At 35.5% G+C, this 17,505-nt stretch overlaps 1 protein-coding gene across 1 annotated transcript in view; it reads left to right on the plus strand.

The window, feature by feature from the left end:
- The window catches only part of Top3alpha (topoisomerase 3-alpha), a 137,838-nt gene that overhangs the window by 26,204 nt on the left and 94,129 nt on the right, over positions 1-17,505 (plus strand). Inside the window, exons 6-8 of the mRNA XM_081731377.1 lie at positions 7,365-7,540; positions 12,962-13,142; positions 13,922-14,029. Coding sequence (XP_081587503.1) covers positions 7,365-7,540; positions 12,962-13,142; positions 13,922-14,029 — 465 coding nt within the window. The remainder of the gene's footprint in view (positions 1-7,364; positions 7,541-12,961; positions 13,143-13,921; positions 14,030-17,505) is intronic.

Raw genomic sequence — 17,505 nt, forward strand, 5'->3', positions numbered from 1 at the left:
AATTAGCCATCGAAAACCCACATGTCCTAGGTTAGAATACCATAGATGAAAACTCTACCACTGAGTCATCAACAGGGCCCGGATCTTGTTGACCTAAAAATTTTTAAAAAGTGACCTATAAAATGACACTAAAATTCCTGTAAAATGACCCTAAAAATCACAAAAATTGACCTTAAAACTTACGTTTTCTCAAACTTTTATTTCATTTAACATTGACATTTTTAAATATCCATTGGATTTTTAATTAACAATTCTCACTCATATTCAAAAAGTTTTGTTTCAGTTAGTTGCAGTCCATTGATCATTTATTTCTTTTGATCAGTCCATTGTACGGCATTGTAAGTATTGAAAGCATGAATTCGCTCCCGAGTTGAAACTAGGAAGCACTCTTAAACAATAAAAGTTCGCAAGTTTAGACTACATGAAAATAATAGATAAAAACACGTTTAAAGCCCTTGTACGCCTTCTAATGCATTTTTAGTTATTCACGTGATCACATTCTTTGTGGTCAATAACCCAAAACTATCTGTTTGGCCACCTACCAACCCCAACCTTTCGTTAACCAACTACAGTTTAGTTTTCATTAGTTTGTTAAAAATGCAGTTTTTCCATCCCAATAGTCAGGAAGTAAGAAAAGAGATTATTCAACTTCGTCTTTTCCACATCCGTAAACCGTGTTCATTTAAAGATTTCCTTATGTAGAAAAAAAGAATAAAAAGACCATAAGTGACCTAAAAGTTACCTTAAAATATTAAAATGTGACCTGAAATTTCAAAACAGCAAAAAGTGACCAAAAGTTGATCCTAAAAAACTATATTTTTAGAACCTAGAGTTGATGGATAACGTTTTTATTTGAACTTGCCTTGTCCTATGCGTAACAGAAAAAAGTTGACTTGTCAACAAGATCCGGGCCCTGGTCATCAATCACCCGCTTATTAGTTTTATTAATTATTATATTAATATAAATTAATGAATGCCTGCTTATGTTAATTATTGAACAATTACATTTTATACTTCGTAAAGTAAAAAATTATAAATTTGTATTTACTGTGCATACAGTGAGCGCAGAAAGTGTTCGTACACCTATGCTATTGAAACGAGAATGCCTACGAAAAAGAAACAGGAAATTTAAGAAGTGTAATAACACACACAATATGAATAATGAAAACTAAGCTTTATGAATATATCAATAAAGAACCACAAAGACAAGTTTAATGGTCAGAAAGTAAATAAATTCCGTAGAGTAGACGCAAAAAGTGATCGTACGCCTGACGTACGAATACGAAACAAAGATACCACAACTGGGGTTCACTAGTATTCACCTGAGTATACACCTCTGTATAGCATGACGAGTAACAGAATGAGTTTAGTTGTGAATAGGAGCGAAAAAACTGCACGGTGGGCTGTCAAAATGGGAAGCAACCGAACAGAAACAAATGAGGAGACAAGAAAAGTAATTATTAAATTGCATAAGAAGTGTCTTTGAGAAAGATAGCAAACCTTGCAGACAGGCCTCGTTCAACAGTACAAACAATAATTGCGATGTATAATGTTTCTATCACTGTGCGAAAAAAAAAAAAAAAAAAAAAAAAAGTCTGAAAAAGAGTATAAAGATAAGGGATCATATTTTCTGGAATAGGGTCATATTTTCGGACGAAAGTAAATTTAATCTTATCGAGTCCAATGGGAGGCGTATGGTATGGCGCAAGGTGAATACAGAGATGAATCCTCAAAATCTCGTCCCTAAAGTAAGACACGGAGGAGGATCCGTGCTCGTCTGGGGTTGTATGAGTGCCTCAGGAGTGGGTCGTCTCCACCTTATCGATGGAGTGATGATCCACAAAGTATATTATTAACATATTAAAGGAAAATCTTCATACTAGTGCGCAGAAGATGGTTCTTGAAAACAATTTATTGTTCAGCAAGACAACGACTCCAAACATACAGCGGAAAATACTCGATTGTGGCTACTCTATAATACCTTAAAACAGCTTCGCACATCTCCCCAGTCCCCAGACATGAACCCCATAGAACATCTATGGTCTGTTCTGAAGACAAGAATCAGAAGGCACAACCTCTCTACTAAAGAAGGCCTGAGAAGAGCTATTCAAGAAGAATGGGACATAATCAGTCCCGAAGCTACAGAACTACGAACTACTACAAGTGAAATCAATGCCACGAAGACTACAGACAATCATTAACCCACAGGGTAATCCCACAAAATATTAAATAACGTAATATACTTTATAAGCATTAATTCAAGCATAAGTGTACAGTGACTTTTTGCGTTTACAAAAAAGGAATTCTCTCTTTTCTTCTGAACAAAACAGTGATTGTGTTTTTTTTTTGGCCTTTCTCTTGTATATAGAAATAAAATGTATGAATGTGTAGTCTTAATTCTGGTTATATATATATTTTCCACCTCCCGTTCTCTTGCTAGCTGTTTTCAATATAAAGTATGCACGGTGTACGAACACTTTCTGCGCTCACTGTAGGTATGTTGACAATAAGCGAATGTTATTAGAATATTTGTTGAGATTTCTTTTCCTTCACTGCTTTTGCCTGGTTAAAAAGTAGTTTGCAGTGCTTTGGAGCAGCTGCAGGTGGGAACGCGATAATGTTTGAGACATACCGGCGACTTTTTTGTGTGTGAAAATAAGACTTTTCTCATAAAGCAGTAAATAACTGCAGTAGCAATTGTCTACGTAAGTGATAAAGACATATTCAACTACAAGAAACTAATACAGTATATATATTCATTATTGTGTTTCTCTTTTAACAGCTACTAGCTAGGGATGGCCAATTCCAGAATTTTTACTTTCCGGAATCCGGAAAGTAAAATCGGAAATATTCCGGATTTCGGAAAAATTCCTATTTTTTTCTAAATTCCGGATTTTTTCCGAATGTCGGAATTTTTCTGAATTCCGGATTTTTTCCGAAATCCGGAATTTTTCGAATTCCGGATTTTTCTGAATTCCGGAATTTTTCCGAATTCCGCATTTTTCTGAATTCCGGAATTTTTCCGAAATCCGGATTTTTTCCGAATTCCGGAAAGTAAATTTTCCGATTCCGGAAAACAAAATTTCCGGAATCCGGATTCCGGAAAATATTGGCCATCCCTAGTATACATCAAAGGTAGGTAACCATATTCTATCAATGTTGCCAAAATCCAGATTTAAGGTCGGTTTATATTTATGAATAAAGAATGATTCTTTAATTTCTCGTTATTTCTTTGTTTTTGCTGATCCTATCACTTTAACCTGCTTTATATTGTGTGTATGTTGTTTTAAGTGAAGCGCCAATCCCGAGATGCCTTCTTCTTGTGACTTTTTTTGTTTGTTTAATGTATTCATTAAATCGGGTGTTAATATTGCATTTCATTTGACCTATATATGAGGAATCACATTCGCATTGAGCACGATAAATACTTAACTTATTTAGTGGATCAACAAAGTAACGTTTATATTTTCCTAAACTTTTCAGTGGGGGGGGGATTGGATCAACAAAGTAACGTTTAAATTTTCCTAAATTTTTGAGGGGGAGGGATACTGGAAGCAGATATGTTACGTTTTGCAAGGATACGTTGAATTTTTGTCGGTAACTGTGGAAAGCAAAGAATTCCTATCCACGTTTTTGCTTCTCTGGAAATAACTGTTTTAGGTACTTTCACCGATCTACGTGTTTGATTAATGCCCTACGAAAGAAATTTTTCCAAATATTGGTCTTGTACTGTGGTGGATGGGCTGACTGTTGATGTATGTAAGTAGTGCCCGCAATAGGTTTCGTAGGTCATTATTAATTTGTGATAGTCCAAATGATCTTAAGGACAAAATACAGTTTTTATATCAAATACAACAACAAAGTACAAATTGCGCACCTTTCAAAAATGGTTTAATCAAACACGCAGATCATTGAAAGCCCCTAAAATAGTTATTTCCTGAGAAGCAAAAATGTGGATAGGAATTCTTTACTTTCCACAGTTATCGACGAAAATTCAACGTATCCTTGCAAAACGTAACATATCTGCTTCCAGTATCACCCCTTCATCCTCGAAAAGTTTAGAAAAATTTAAACGTTACTTTGTTGATCCACTAAATAAGTCAAGTATTTATCGTGCTCAATGCGAATGTGACTCCCTATATATAGGTCAAACGAAATGCAATATTAACACTCGATTTAATGAATACATTAGACAATCAAAAAGAGTAACAAGAAGAGGGCATCTCGGGACTGGCTCTTCACTTAAAACAACATTCACACATTATAAAGCAGGTTAATGTGATAGGTTCAACAAAAACAAAGAAATAACGGAAGATTAAAGAATCATTCTTTATTCATAAATATAAACCGGCTTTTAATTTAGATTTTGGCAACATTGATAGAATATGGTTACCTACCCTTGATGTATATTTTGGATCGGGCAATAATCACGTAGCATAGACATCACGCTTCTTTCAATTCAGTTCATTCTTTCGCACTGTGCTCTGCCTGTGGTATTTTAACATCGTTTACGTTATATTTATTCTGTGGTATGTATTCCTTTTCCACACCTTTTTCTCTTATTCGTTTTTATCCTTGTTATCTTACCATTGAAGACGGAATTAGTTTGTTATTCCGATACGTGTGGAGAGTGTTTAGTTTCTCCATGGGAGGATTTATGGGTAAGTAACCAGTTTTTTTGTTAATTTGAATCATCCTCTCATGCGCCTACATAATTTTAGTGCATTGAAAAGTGTTCAGAGATCACCTAAAACTGTTTGCTTTGATGATTCGAAGTTCGGGATCCAAGGTACGAGCAACTTTTCCTAATCTAATAGCTTCCATAAACAAATAACCTATGAGCTGTTTTATCTTTGTATTGACGAGATCCAAGGAATAAATAATTTCAAACTTAGAAGTATCGCTGTCTCGGTGGCTTATAATTGTCTTACTGATTGCATGAGTTGTCTTCTGATTCGTCAGTTGGCCTTAACAGAACTGTAACTTTTTTAAAACCTTTTAGAGACCCTATCAATTATTATTAACCATTTTAAAAAATTACATTTTTCAGAATATTTTCGTTTTTTCATCGTTTTTAGATTTGTGTGTGTGTGTGTCAAAAGACGAGTTGGCTGTATACCTTAAACTCTGTTCTTCATTACTCCAAGTTAAATCCTAATTTTTATCTCCTCCTTCCCTTCATAAGCAAAAATCTGGTTTCTAGATCAAACTACGAAAAGTGGAAAGTAAAACAAAATGTTTCTAGTTGTGTTCTAGGTCTTGTGATGAATTCATATTAACCTTCGCTGTTTCTTGCTCTAGTGAGACGTCTCTAAAATAAGCGATTAGGAAGGGAAGGGCTGTTAAATCCCGAATCCACATGCTGTAAATGGTAGCAAAGCAGGCTTTATTTGTGTACCAGTTAATTCAAAAGATGCTCACCTCGCTGTCAGTACTCAGTGAAAAGTCGATGTTTAACATGATGGTTTGAAAGCCCTCCCCGCTGGCTTAGCGATAGCGCGTGTGACTCTGGTGCATGTGGTTTCAAGTTCAATTTCCGGTGGAAGAGCACAAAAGCATTGATTTCACTTCAATTAATCATCCATTTCTTTTAGACAAAAGGGCATAGCCGTAGAAAGTTACATTTAAAAAAAAAAATTATTTCACTTCATGAAATGTTTTGAAACATTTTATGTTCATGTTTATTGAATGAACAAAATGTTTTGAACAATCCAATAATAGTTTAGAAGAGCAACGTGAGTATCTTCTGAGTTATTTATAAGGTTGATCTTCAACCAGTTTACATATAATTTATTTTCTATGTTTATAGTACACAAACAACAGTCGTAGAAACATTCGAAAGCATTTGGTTGGATCTTACTTTGGATGAATACAGAAGTAAACATTTATGCTGAAGTAACGGTCATTGATAAGTAACTTGAAAGGGTTACTTGGATGAGACTGAGAGTGTCTCCTTCATATGTGTAGTTGTTTCAAGAAACAAGAATAACTTTTCAACTCGGATGGAAAATAGTCTGGACTGTAGTGTATGATGTTAACACTGTCCGGGTCGAATGTATGTGTCACTTCTTACCAAAATTTAGTTCTCTTTTCAAGTTGGGTTTATTTTTTCTGGGCCAATTTTGTTTTACTATTTTTTTTTTCTAGGGATCTGACGACAATAACTATGCCTGTAGCTTAGTAATTGGATAATTTTAAGTAAATCATCTTTTTTAAATGTTGTGTCAGTAAAAACAAATGTTCCATGTAATACTTCGAACTTAGTATCACACACAAAATGTTACTTTTGTATATAGAGCATGAGCAGAAATAAAAATGCCACCTATAAGATGGACACCTACCAAGACCTGTCAAAATTTGTGAGACTGTACAGTTGTTTTGACAGGAATTTCGGTTCTGAGAAAAAAAAACACTCCGAAAATGACTTGGTATTTCATAGGTCCGAGACCGACCAAAAGGTCCCCAGCAGACAATTCCTAACTCCACCCATGATATAAAGTAAATAGTTAGTGTAGTGTAAATTAAGCAGTCGTGAACTTTGGTTTTATGTAGCTTGATTACAAACAACAAAATTCTTGATAAGAGGATAATTACAAGCGAGTCAGTAAGTAATGGATTATTTACAAATCCTAATTCATGTTTTTTCAGTACCAATTGAAATTAATTGACTAATTACTTACGTAGTATATGAAACACATTTTTATTATAAATAATAAATGACTCACCTGTAATTTTCCTTCAATAAATATTTTTCACCCTATATTTCAATTAAACTCGCGGTCAGTCTTCTTAAGGGCAGAGAACTTAAATTATTTTCCTATACAGATCTTTACATTGCTGATACAACTAGAAGTGGTATGTTGGAATATAAAAGCGTCCTTATGAGGTATTCATAACCAGTTATTTATCTTACTAGGTAAGAACTCTTATCCTATCAGTATATGAATACATTAGACCTTTTTTTTTGTGTGTGTGTGTGTGTTTTGTTTTAGGTTTAATGTCAAACCATTTCACTTCCGCAAAAAATTTGTGTCATTTGTGCACTTAAGACTTTCGATAGTATCCCATTAACCATACTTCTACGCAAACGCAATATGCAGTGTTGATATCGTGATTACTATTCTACACGCGACTGTAGACATGCAGTTCTGCTCAGGACAAGTCTAGATAGTCCTGAAACAATTGACTGTTGACTGTAACACAAAGTGCTAAAGTAACGCCTCTTGTTTTTATTTAATCGAACTTCATATTTGATTTTTTTTTCATTACTGTATAAATCAGAATCTGAAATGTAAAAAATAACGTATCCAGTGTTCTTCAAAGTTCATTCATTTATTAGTATTTCTTATTGTAATGTTTTTCAGTGACCCATACCGAAGGAGATATTACTGTTGATTTTCATTGGAAACGTGTTCGTTTATTTGACCAGTTAGCGTGTCAAGTCTTGTATGATATATGCATGGAGAGACCCACTGCTACAGTTGAAAAAGTTCAGACAAAACCCAAGAGTAAATGGAGGCCATTGCCATTGGATACAGTTGTAAGTAGTAGATATTACGAATTAGTGAAGCATTTTAATTAAGCACCTTTCAATGGGAAATAAATAAATAAATAAATAAATGATGAATACGAAATGAAATAATTAATAAAAGAATTTTATTGCATATTTGTTCCAAAATAAACATCGGACAGCTTGACAACAATATTTTTCGGGTCTTTAACGATTTTGAGCAGCAAAGTAAAATCTGTAGATAATGTTGCTACCACTCCCAAATTTACCGGAATTAGCCATGACTTCCAAGAACTTATATGTATCCAAACTATATTCAAAACATTCTTCATGAACATAGTCAAAGTGGTTGTCAGCCTCCTAGGATGTCTCTACTTCCGTCTTATTGTGTGTTATAGAAGAAAAATCTCGTCCAGTTCTTTACCAGGAGGTAATGTGCCTAAGATCGATGACACATTCCCGCGCTGGATGGCGATGCTGATATGTTGGAAAAGGAATGCAGTAGCTCGGTGGTCACCAGTTTTGATTGCTATTCGATGACCAACTTCATTAATGAAATTAGATCCTTCGTGACCCCAAGACCCACTGGTTTCTATTGCTACTGTTACAAACCAATTTTTGTCCAATAGGTTTGAGTATTTTAGTCTTTTGTCTGATTCTCTGTGAGCGGCGACGAGACCTGCCTGAATTGAAGAATGGAATAAGTTGGAAGGAGCAAACGTATTGGAACATGTGAAATTCCAGACTAGTACCTTTCCATTTTTCCACGGTACCAAGGTCATGCCATCAGGCCTTTTACCATCAGAGCGGCAACAACCATTTGGTTCTTTTATTGAAGGAACTCCCGCTGAAACGAGGGCTCTACAAATAATGTCGTTTACAATATGATGTCGAGATTGTCTTCCCGCACTTTTTTTACATGAAAAACCATGTAATCCTTTATTATCAACATATGCGTTGCAAGCAGGACAAAAGTGAGGCTCACAAATATTAGCACCTAAGCGCAGAGCTATAGCAATACGAAAGCTCTCATTAGAAAGGTGTAGGCCGAGTGTGTGAGAAGGTAGGGCTTGAAGCCATGCTCCGTTTTTGGAGGAGGAGACAGCTAAAAGCCTGGCTTTGTCATCTGGGTTATTGGTTGATGATAGGAGTGAAGATAAATGAAGCTTGACTATAGGTTCATCCCAAACAGACTGAACATGTCTTTTGTCGTTAGGTGGGGGATCCATTCCAACTAGACTAGTCCATTTATCGATGCATTCTTGTACATCTCGAAGCGAGTCAAAGTCAACCTGCTGCTGAAGAAGAGATCCAATTAGTTCTCGTGAGCGATAGAATGATGCGAGGAAAGAAGGTATGGCGATATCCATGGCTCGACGAATCCCAGGGCCCCCATTCTCCACTGGTAAGGAAGCTTGTAACCATGAACTGTCTTTCAAAGAACAGTTTAGAATGGATTCCAGTCCTGTTCTAAGAGTGTGGTCGAATTTGTCAAGTAATTTATCATCCTGCCAAGAAGGGGAGCAACGAAGGAAATACAGTAATCTTGGAAGTGAGAGTGAAGCTCGTAGTAAATAATAAGCGGAGTGTGCAGAAAGCTTTGATAATTGAGAAAAGAAGAATTCTAATTTTGATATCTTGTCCAATAAAATTTTGCTCCTTGATTCGGTAGAGATGGCAGCCCCTAAAAGTTCCGCATTGGTAGGAGATAAGAGTTTGATACCAGGTGCTACTTCATTAAACCTTTCGTAAAGGTCATGGATTTCATCAACTCTGGCGCTCAGAAAACTCACTTCACATTTGGCAGAGTTAAGAAACAATCCAATAGATGAAGCTTCTAGACGAATTTTATTAAAAGCGCATAGTACTACGTCGATATTTCCAGCTATGGTTCCGTCGTCTAAGTACCAGATATTTAAATCTGTGTTAATATCCTTAACAATGTGATAGATGATTAGGGCGAACAGTGCTGGTCCAAGTGGGTCGCCTTGCTGTACTCCACGTTGTGAGTGAATTATGTTATCACTTATAAAAAGATTGCTTTGTTCGGAGTAGCATTGGTAGATGTATGGATAGTAAGTTGGAAAGTTAGTTTTAACAGATTGTAACATTGAGTCGCGGTTGAGTTCATTGAAGGCGTTGCGGAAGTCAATTTTCAAAAATGCTTTCACTTCAGTATGGGAAGATGAGTAGTACATTCTGGCAGCATGTACGGCTGATTCTGCTCCGAATGGTATACAGACCCCTAGTTGGTGTGGTGATAGTATCTTAATTAAAGAATCTCGTATCCGGAAGCAGATAATTTTTGCTGATAAGCGTCTCCAAACATTGCCAACAGCTATTGGGCGAATTCCACCGCTTTTCTTCTTCAGTGCTATAAGTGAAGCACCAAAGAAAATTGGTCGTAAAATGGTCGGCACTTTCCCAGATATAATTAAGTGCATAAATTCACAAATGGCTGTGATTAAGCGTTCCCTTGAATCAAAGTCTTGATTTGTAAGTAGATCTTTTAAGATTGAGGGACGGAGATTATCCATTCCGCCTGCCGAACCATAGGGGAAGGATTTTATCGCCTTTAATAATTCGATGGAAGAGACTTTAGTTATTGTAGTCGAGTCCTCAGGTGGTTCGGGATTGAAGAATGAGTGAGCGTGGGCTGGATGCTTTTTTCTGAGAGCATGTAGTACTGACGTATCTGGCGTAACCACAGTGTCATCGGATATCAGTAGTCTGATAGCGCCGCGTATATCACCATCTGCTAATTTTTGTTCGATGCTCTTGGTATTGATTGAGCCGGATTTTTGTGCTTTGCGAGGTTCGTTGGTCCTTCGATGCTGCTTCATTAATACTTCACGATGATGTTCCCTCCAGTTTCTGACTCTTAGCTTCATCCAAGTGGTGAGATTACTTACTCTCTCAGAACGCGGCGGGATGCAAAGCACTGCGTAAGGGAAAACTAGAAGGTCGATCCAAGAATCAACATTATTGGTGTTGTTGATATTACGAATAATATCACATAAAGAATCAGCTACCGATGAACGAGCACCGCGCGGAACACGACGATGAACTGGAACATTAGCCTTCAGATGAGACATAAGATCATTCATTTTGGATAAAATTTCAGATGAATTGTCATTGAAATCTAAGGTTAATAAATCTGAAATATAGTTGGTAGGCTGTTGACGTTTCACGTTACTGCCCTTACTCCTGCGTATCACATGATGACATTTGCCTGTGTGTATGGATAAGCCTCTTTGGCTCAGAAAATGTTTATTACAATGAACACATTGCACATCATTTGAAATGTTTGATGTATCCATATTATGGTTATAAGTTATTAAAACTGTTTTGTTTTACTCATTGTTATTGTTGAAATTTTCAAACATACACTTTTAACGAATATTAACTGATAAAATAGCACTTTTCGTTCTTCCGTTGCACTAGATTTCATTGTTAAAGTTTACAGAATTTTAACGCTCATTAGGCCTATTTTTTATTCCTTCATAATAAGATAACCACAAAACCAATTTTAATACGGATTTCGCCACTTTCACCTCGGAGACATCATGCACACCCATATATAACTCAAACTCGTCAATAAAAATATTTCCTCATTTTAGGACAGAAACCACACAGAGAACACTTTTGAATTGCACACCAGTGTCAACAATACAGCATAAAAGAATATAAATAATGACAAAGATTTATTTAAAAGAGTATAAAGTATTTACGTTAAGAAGTTTAAAGTTAATTATATTCAGTTAGAATGCACCCATTTCAAGCTCTCTTCGCGACTGTTCTATAGCTATATTTTAGTTGTTCTATCAACGTAACATTATTACGGAATAACACATTGATTCCAGGAAGCTCACCTGCAGAAAGTCTTCCACCTCATGGGGAATTTTAAACAATCGCTTGTATAACAATAGCTATTGATTACACATGTTGATTGCACTTGATAAATCGGAATTATTCAAGTTACGAGAAACTAACCACTCCATTACTACTACCATATCTGCAAATATTCATTGCATAAAGAGCGAATGGCTAAAGAAATGTACATATTTGCCTGTTAAATATTTTTGAATTGCTACTATTATGTGTAATGATCCAAGTTCTGTTTCAGGAAGATTGTGGCTACGTTTGTTACAATCCGTATTCTATTGTTCTAAAAATTATATTACATTGTGTTTGAATTGATTATTATTATATTCCGTAATAATTTTGAATCGTTTATTACCATATGTATATTGTAATAATGTTTTCTGTTGTAATGAACTTTTAATGAATGATGATCCTAACTAATGAACTGTCTTGTAGTGCATGATATCTGATGTTTTCACTTTATCTGTTAAATATGATGATAATACTCTAGTTTATGCTATGCGTGTTTTCTGTACTAGATTGTTTACTTATTATCCCATCGCTCTTCTGGAGTAGGTCCTTCTCTTCTAGAGCCGGAAGCGATCATTTTGTCTGGGGTAAAACTTCAGTGGCGAACCCAAGAGCCTATAGATCTTGAGTTTCATTGGTGAAAATATATATCTATCAGTGTTGCGCATCATGTCTATCTTCGTTACATCGGAGGAGAGGTAGTACACGGTTAAATAAAAATCAGTTCTGAGAAGCAAGTTAAAGAAAAAGAAATTAAGTAACAAAGAGAATTGACCAAATTAAAGTAAGATTTGCAAGTTCTTTTCCATTGGTTTCTGTCTACATACGATGGAAATGTAAGATTCCACTGCCCCTCGTACTTCTCTTTCGTATTTTGAAATCAGTTTTCTCCCGATCTTTTTAACTTCTTGATAGCTTGTCCGTGGAAAACTATTTTAAAGTCAACGAAGTTGCATTAAATGTTATCCAGTTATTGTCTACTTTAAGGTTAAACTTCTAATTTGAGTAAAGTACGATATTAAAAGTTATATCCGTTTTGTTTCTCTTTTTCATAATTTTACACTCTTAATTTTATCTGAAGAGCCTATTTCCTTTCAAGTGACTCGACAGACTCAACGGGTTTCAGTTGTATGGTCCTTTATTCTCTTTTTAAATTTTTCTTCCGTACCGATGTATTTTTTCCCTTTTACACTCATCTTCTTATGCCTCGAAAACCATTATGGGACTGATTATAGGATTTAGTAATATTTAGCTGTTTTTCTGCATTTAAGGGGAGATGCTCTATTGAATTCATATTGGTGAAACTTGGAAGTGAAGCTTGATAGATTGAAGTTCAATAGAGCATCTCTTTTTAAATTGAAGTTCAATAAAATAAACATAATCGTTAGAAAGCTCCACGTATGTATATATAGGTACAGTAATATTTTAATGTTTATAAATAAAGCAAATATTCCATTTTTTGTTAGACCTGTCTTTGATAATGTTGTTTCTTCATGAAGTGATCTTCTTTTCACTTTGTTTGATTACTTAATTGTTTTACCTTGTATTTTTATGTAGGAATTAGAAAAACTAGCTTCAAGGAAGCTTCGAATGAATGCCAGAGAAACAATGCAAATAGCAGAGAAACTTTACACACAGGGTTACATAAGTTACCCAAGAACAGAAACAAATATTTTCCCGAAGGAAATAAACTTGCGGTCTCTTGTTGAGATGCAATCTCGGGATGCAAATTGGGGAGGTAAGTTGATAATAAGACACACGTGTCACTTCAGCGAAATACTCAGTATTTCTTTTACCTCAATTCAGGTGGTGTCATCAGTATGTCACGCACCCATCTTCATGTTTTTAATGGAAGTTGTCCATCCATAGACAAATAAGTCCAAAATAATTTTTCAAATAAATAAATAAATAAATAAATAAAAACATAGGTGAGATTTTAAAATGAAAAACTAACAGAATAGCCTGTTTCGTGTGTCTACTGATTTAAAGATTTTTTTTTAATATGGTTTCGAATTAAACTATCTTATATATAAACAAAGTAAGTAGAGTTGCAAAATAAGCAGAGAAACTTAGATTGAGCATCAGTGTACTTTGTTTTATGCTTGAGCGATATTTCTCACTATAAAAGATAATCTAATAAGATATATAACTATATTTGTGCGGTCACTTGACTCTACTTTGACCAATAATTGTGTTTCTGAGTCTGTGATGATCGTAATGCATAAAATTCATAGTCAAACTTACCAAAAGTATTTTAAGAACAGTTTTTTAATAAGGATTATTAAAGTTAAAATTTGGTCAAATATTTTTCTGTAAATATGCCCTCCATAGTTCAGTGAATCTAATTGAAGACTTGTCATATACATTTTCTACATTTTTAATCCCAGAAAAATGCATAAGGTTTTTTTTTTTTTTTTTTTTTTTTTTTTTTTTTTTTTTTACTTAATTTGTTGTTTCAGAAATATTAGTATTTTATTCTTGCTTTATTTTGACTATTGTAATGGCTTTATTTATCAGAATTTGCATCAAGAGTGTTAGAACGAGGCCCTAATCCACGACAAGGAAGGAAGAGTGATCAAGCTCATCCTCCGATTCATCCAACAAAGTATGCTGATAATCTTCATGGTGAGTATGGTTACTAAACGATTAGACCAAAGAAATCATGCTGTAAACTTTTCGGTAATACTGTAAAGAGTACATACATGGTTTTGTCCACTTAAACATATAAAAATCACTAACAAAGTATATTATGAGCCATTAAATTGTCCTCAGTGAGAAAAGAACAAGAAAGAATTAAGAACGTAAGAAAATATACAGAAAATGTGTATTCTAATTAGCTATCACATACAATACTTTGATAGTAGACTTCTCTTACCTTTCTTAGGCCTCTATTTTTTTTTGGATTCTCTTGTCTGAAGCCGACCAATGTATATATTCTCAGTTTTACATTGTATTCTGATATTCTTTAAACAAAAACCAATATATATAAGATTTATTACACCAGTGAAAGTGAATTTAAAAACACCCCGTGTACATCCTCTGATTCAAACTAATTTCGCACCACAGATTGTAACTTGTGGAGCATTTATTCGAAGGTCTCAGCACGCCAGCTACTGTAGAGGACAGGCCAATTTTAATGTTTATAGAGGGCATGGTCCTAGTAGATTCAATGATGTAAAACGACATGATGTGTGTAGTTGTGTGTGTGGATCACAATAAGAGACTTTAAACTTAGCCATATAGTGGGGCTACGGAAGACAGGTGATCATTCCACAGAATTACCGGTCGCGTGGGTCCATCGAGGATGTGAAGGTTTGGGAGGTAGAGGGTTCCCAAAGTAAACATGATTCCTTCTTGTGGTTTTACGAAGCACCGGGAAACATCTGGAGAGAACGATCGTTCAGGCCACTGAAAGGACGATCACCGCCAATGAATCATAGCGCACGAACACTAAATAGTCAGTTGTTGGAAGCAGGTCGAAATGCCCGCATTCCTCTCTCTTGATTACTCTTGACTCCTATTCATCGCCGAAAATGATGGAAGAGACTGTAGTGGCGAAGCGAATCGGGAGTGGCGGTATTCCACGATGAGAAGTGTTTTTGTCTCTTACAAATTAATGACCGTGGGTATATGTCGACATGCAGGTGAGCGAGAAACTCGTTGTGTATTTCCATTTCCCATACGTGACCTATATCTGGGCTTCTTACATGAAGGAAATGGGTTTCATATTCCACTCTTTGTTCTGAATTCAAGATACTAGTGTGACCTACGTTCGTGATGTCAATCATGCCCAATGACCTTATCTGAACTCTGTGGGATCCCAGCTTCCAGCAGGATAATTCATGTCGTCGTACCACCGGAACAACCCACCATGCTCTACTTTACGTCTCTAACCTTCTAAGTCTTCAAACCTAAACCCTATCGAGCATGTGCGATACATGTTGGGACGGTAACTGACTGGAATCGGAGTCCGGAAGTGACCATTGCCCACCTACGCTAAGATCTATAACGAGCGTGGGATACCATATCCCAGACAGACATTCAGGATCTACTGCCAGCTATCTGCACGAAAAGTTGCTTGTCGCTGATTACACATGTTTTCAAGTTGAGTACTGTATGCTCTGAATATCTTGTGTAAGATGTTTGGGAAGTCCCAAGGGCGCCATGTTGGGATCACTACCGTCTACCATCACCTTCTCGCTCTGCACCAACTTTGGGTCAAATTCGTAAATTCAACCTTACATTTTATAGCTTATAAGTTAAAAAAGTTAAATCTTGAATGTATTTTTGTGTGTATGCTGGGCTTTTTGTGTGTGTTTCCATCAGTGTATATAATACCATAAGTACTTACATTTTTCTCCAGAAAACAAGTGTACTCAGAAAAACAGTGCAGTGAAAAAGTTTGAGGAGTAAAAATGACACAGTAGATATCAGATTAAGTAGTCATAGAGAAATATGCCCGTTGTGAAATATATCACTCTCGTGGTAACAAAACATGAAACGAACTATGTACCTAATAGTGAAATGTAACTTCTAGGATCTAACATGGTGCAAACTATACATCATCATGTAAATTTATGTACAGTTGGCAACAAAGATCTGTAGTCCTTCCATTCCATAGTCCCCCCTTCCACTACTACCACCATTATGCAACTTGGTTGATTTGACTATTTGAGTGCATCATAATTTGCGTGTTTGGAATACCTGGTATTAGCTCATGTATATGGTATACTTTTAATACTAACAGTTCTTCTATATTGGTTTTATTCACATAAGTGGGGTTTAATATAATTAAGTACAGTTTCGTTTGACGTAGGAAAAAAAAAATAACTTTTCGTATGCTAAAATTGATCAATTTACTCAGAAACTATTGGTAAAATAAATTTAGTGGGGAGTTTTTTCTTACGAGAGTTTTTACAAATATGTATAAAACTGTGTAATACTTACATGGTTTTGCAGATAAGAAGATACAATAAAGATATTTTTTAATCCAAGTATGTGCCTTCAAATAGAGAAGTCAAAACTAAGGCAACAAAATATGTAAGGTCATATTGGGCAAGACGTTGGTAATACAACTACGTGTTTACACAGTAGGTTAATCAAAGGAGACACTGGAAAAAAAATTACATATACAGGGTGTCCACATTCTGGAAAATCAGTGAAAGTCAGGGAAAGCTCAGGGAAGTAAAAATATGTCAGGGAAAGTCAGGGAAATGGAAGATTGGTCAGGGAAGGTCAGGGAAAAATCGATTTACGTTCGATGTTCGTAATGCTGATATTGAGGGAGACAGTGTTGTGAAATAGTTGTTGAAACTAATTTTCTGCGAGAAAACACATCTAACTGCGTCCTGGCATATTTGCTCAAAAGAGTAGACGCTGTTGTAGAAGAATTGCATGGTGTCATGAGGATATCTGGACAAGTGGCTGAGAACACGAAGAAACAATATCTCCAGCTCAAACTGAAGGATTTAAGGAACACTTCAATAATTTCATAGCCAAGGACGGAGATGGTTGGATTTGATGATTTTTTTACTTACTCTTAGGAAATGTGAAGGACCTCGTTGACTTATGGTCTGTTACAAAGCTGTATTTTATCTTCTCTCACGGAAACACCTTTGTTGAAAGTTGTTTTTCAATAAACAAAAATCTCATTGTTGAGAACTTACAAGAAGTATCTCTGGTGGCTCAAAGGATCATATATGATTCTGAGGATTGTCAGGATTAACATTTCCAAGAGATGTGAAAAACTCAGTGAGAAGTTCAATGAGACAATATCAGGTGTATTTGGAAAAGAAAAGATAAATGAATGCTGGAGAGGAGAAGAGAAGAGAGAAACGGAAGATCAGAACAACTAAAGGAAGTGGAGGAAGAAGAGAAGAAAATTAAACTGCAGAGACGACAAGAAGGATATTCAGATCAATGAGAAGAAAACTTTCCTAGAAAGGATGAAAACAGGTTGTTAAATGGATTGCATTTAACAACTACACCGGCAACGGTAAGTTTTACATAATGTTTTCCTTTGTGATCAGTAAAATCATGTATGAACTGTTCATTACTATAACAGGGATGCAAATAACCACTCGCTTACTCGTCCGGGGCGA

Source organism: Thermobia domestica, chromosome 11 (genome assembly GCF_964235325.1).
Source record: "Thermobia domestica chromosome 11, izTheDome1.hap1.1, whole genome shotgun sequence".
Taxonomy (NCBI): Eukaryota; Metazoa; Arthropoda; class Insecta; order Zygentoma; family Lepismatidae; genus Thermobia; species Thermobia domestica.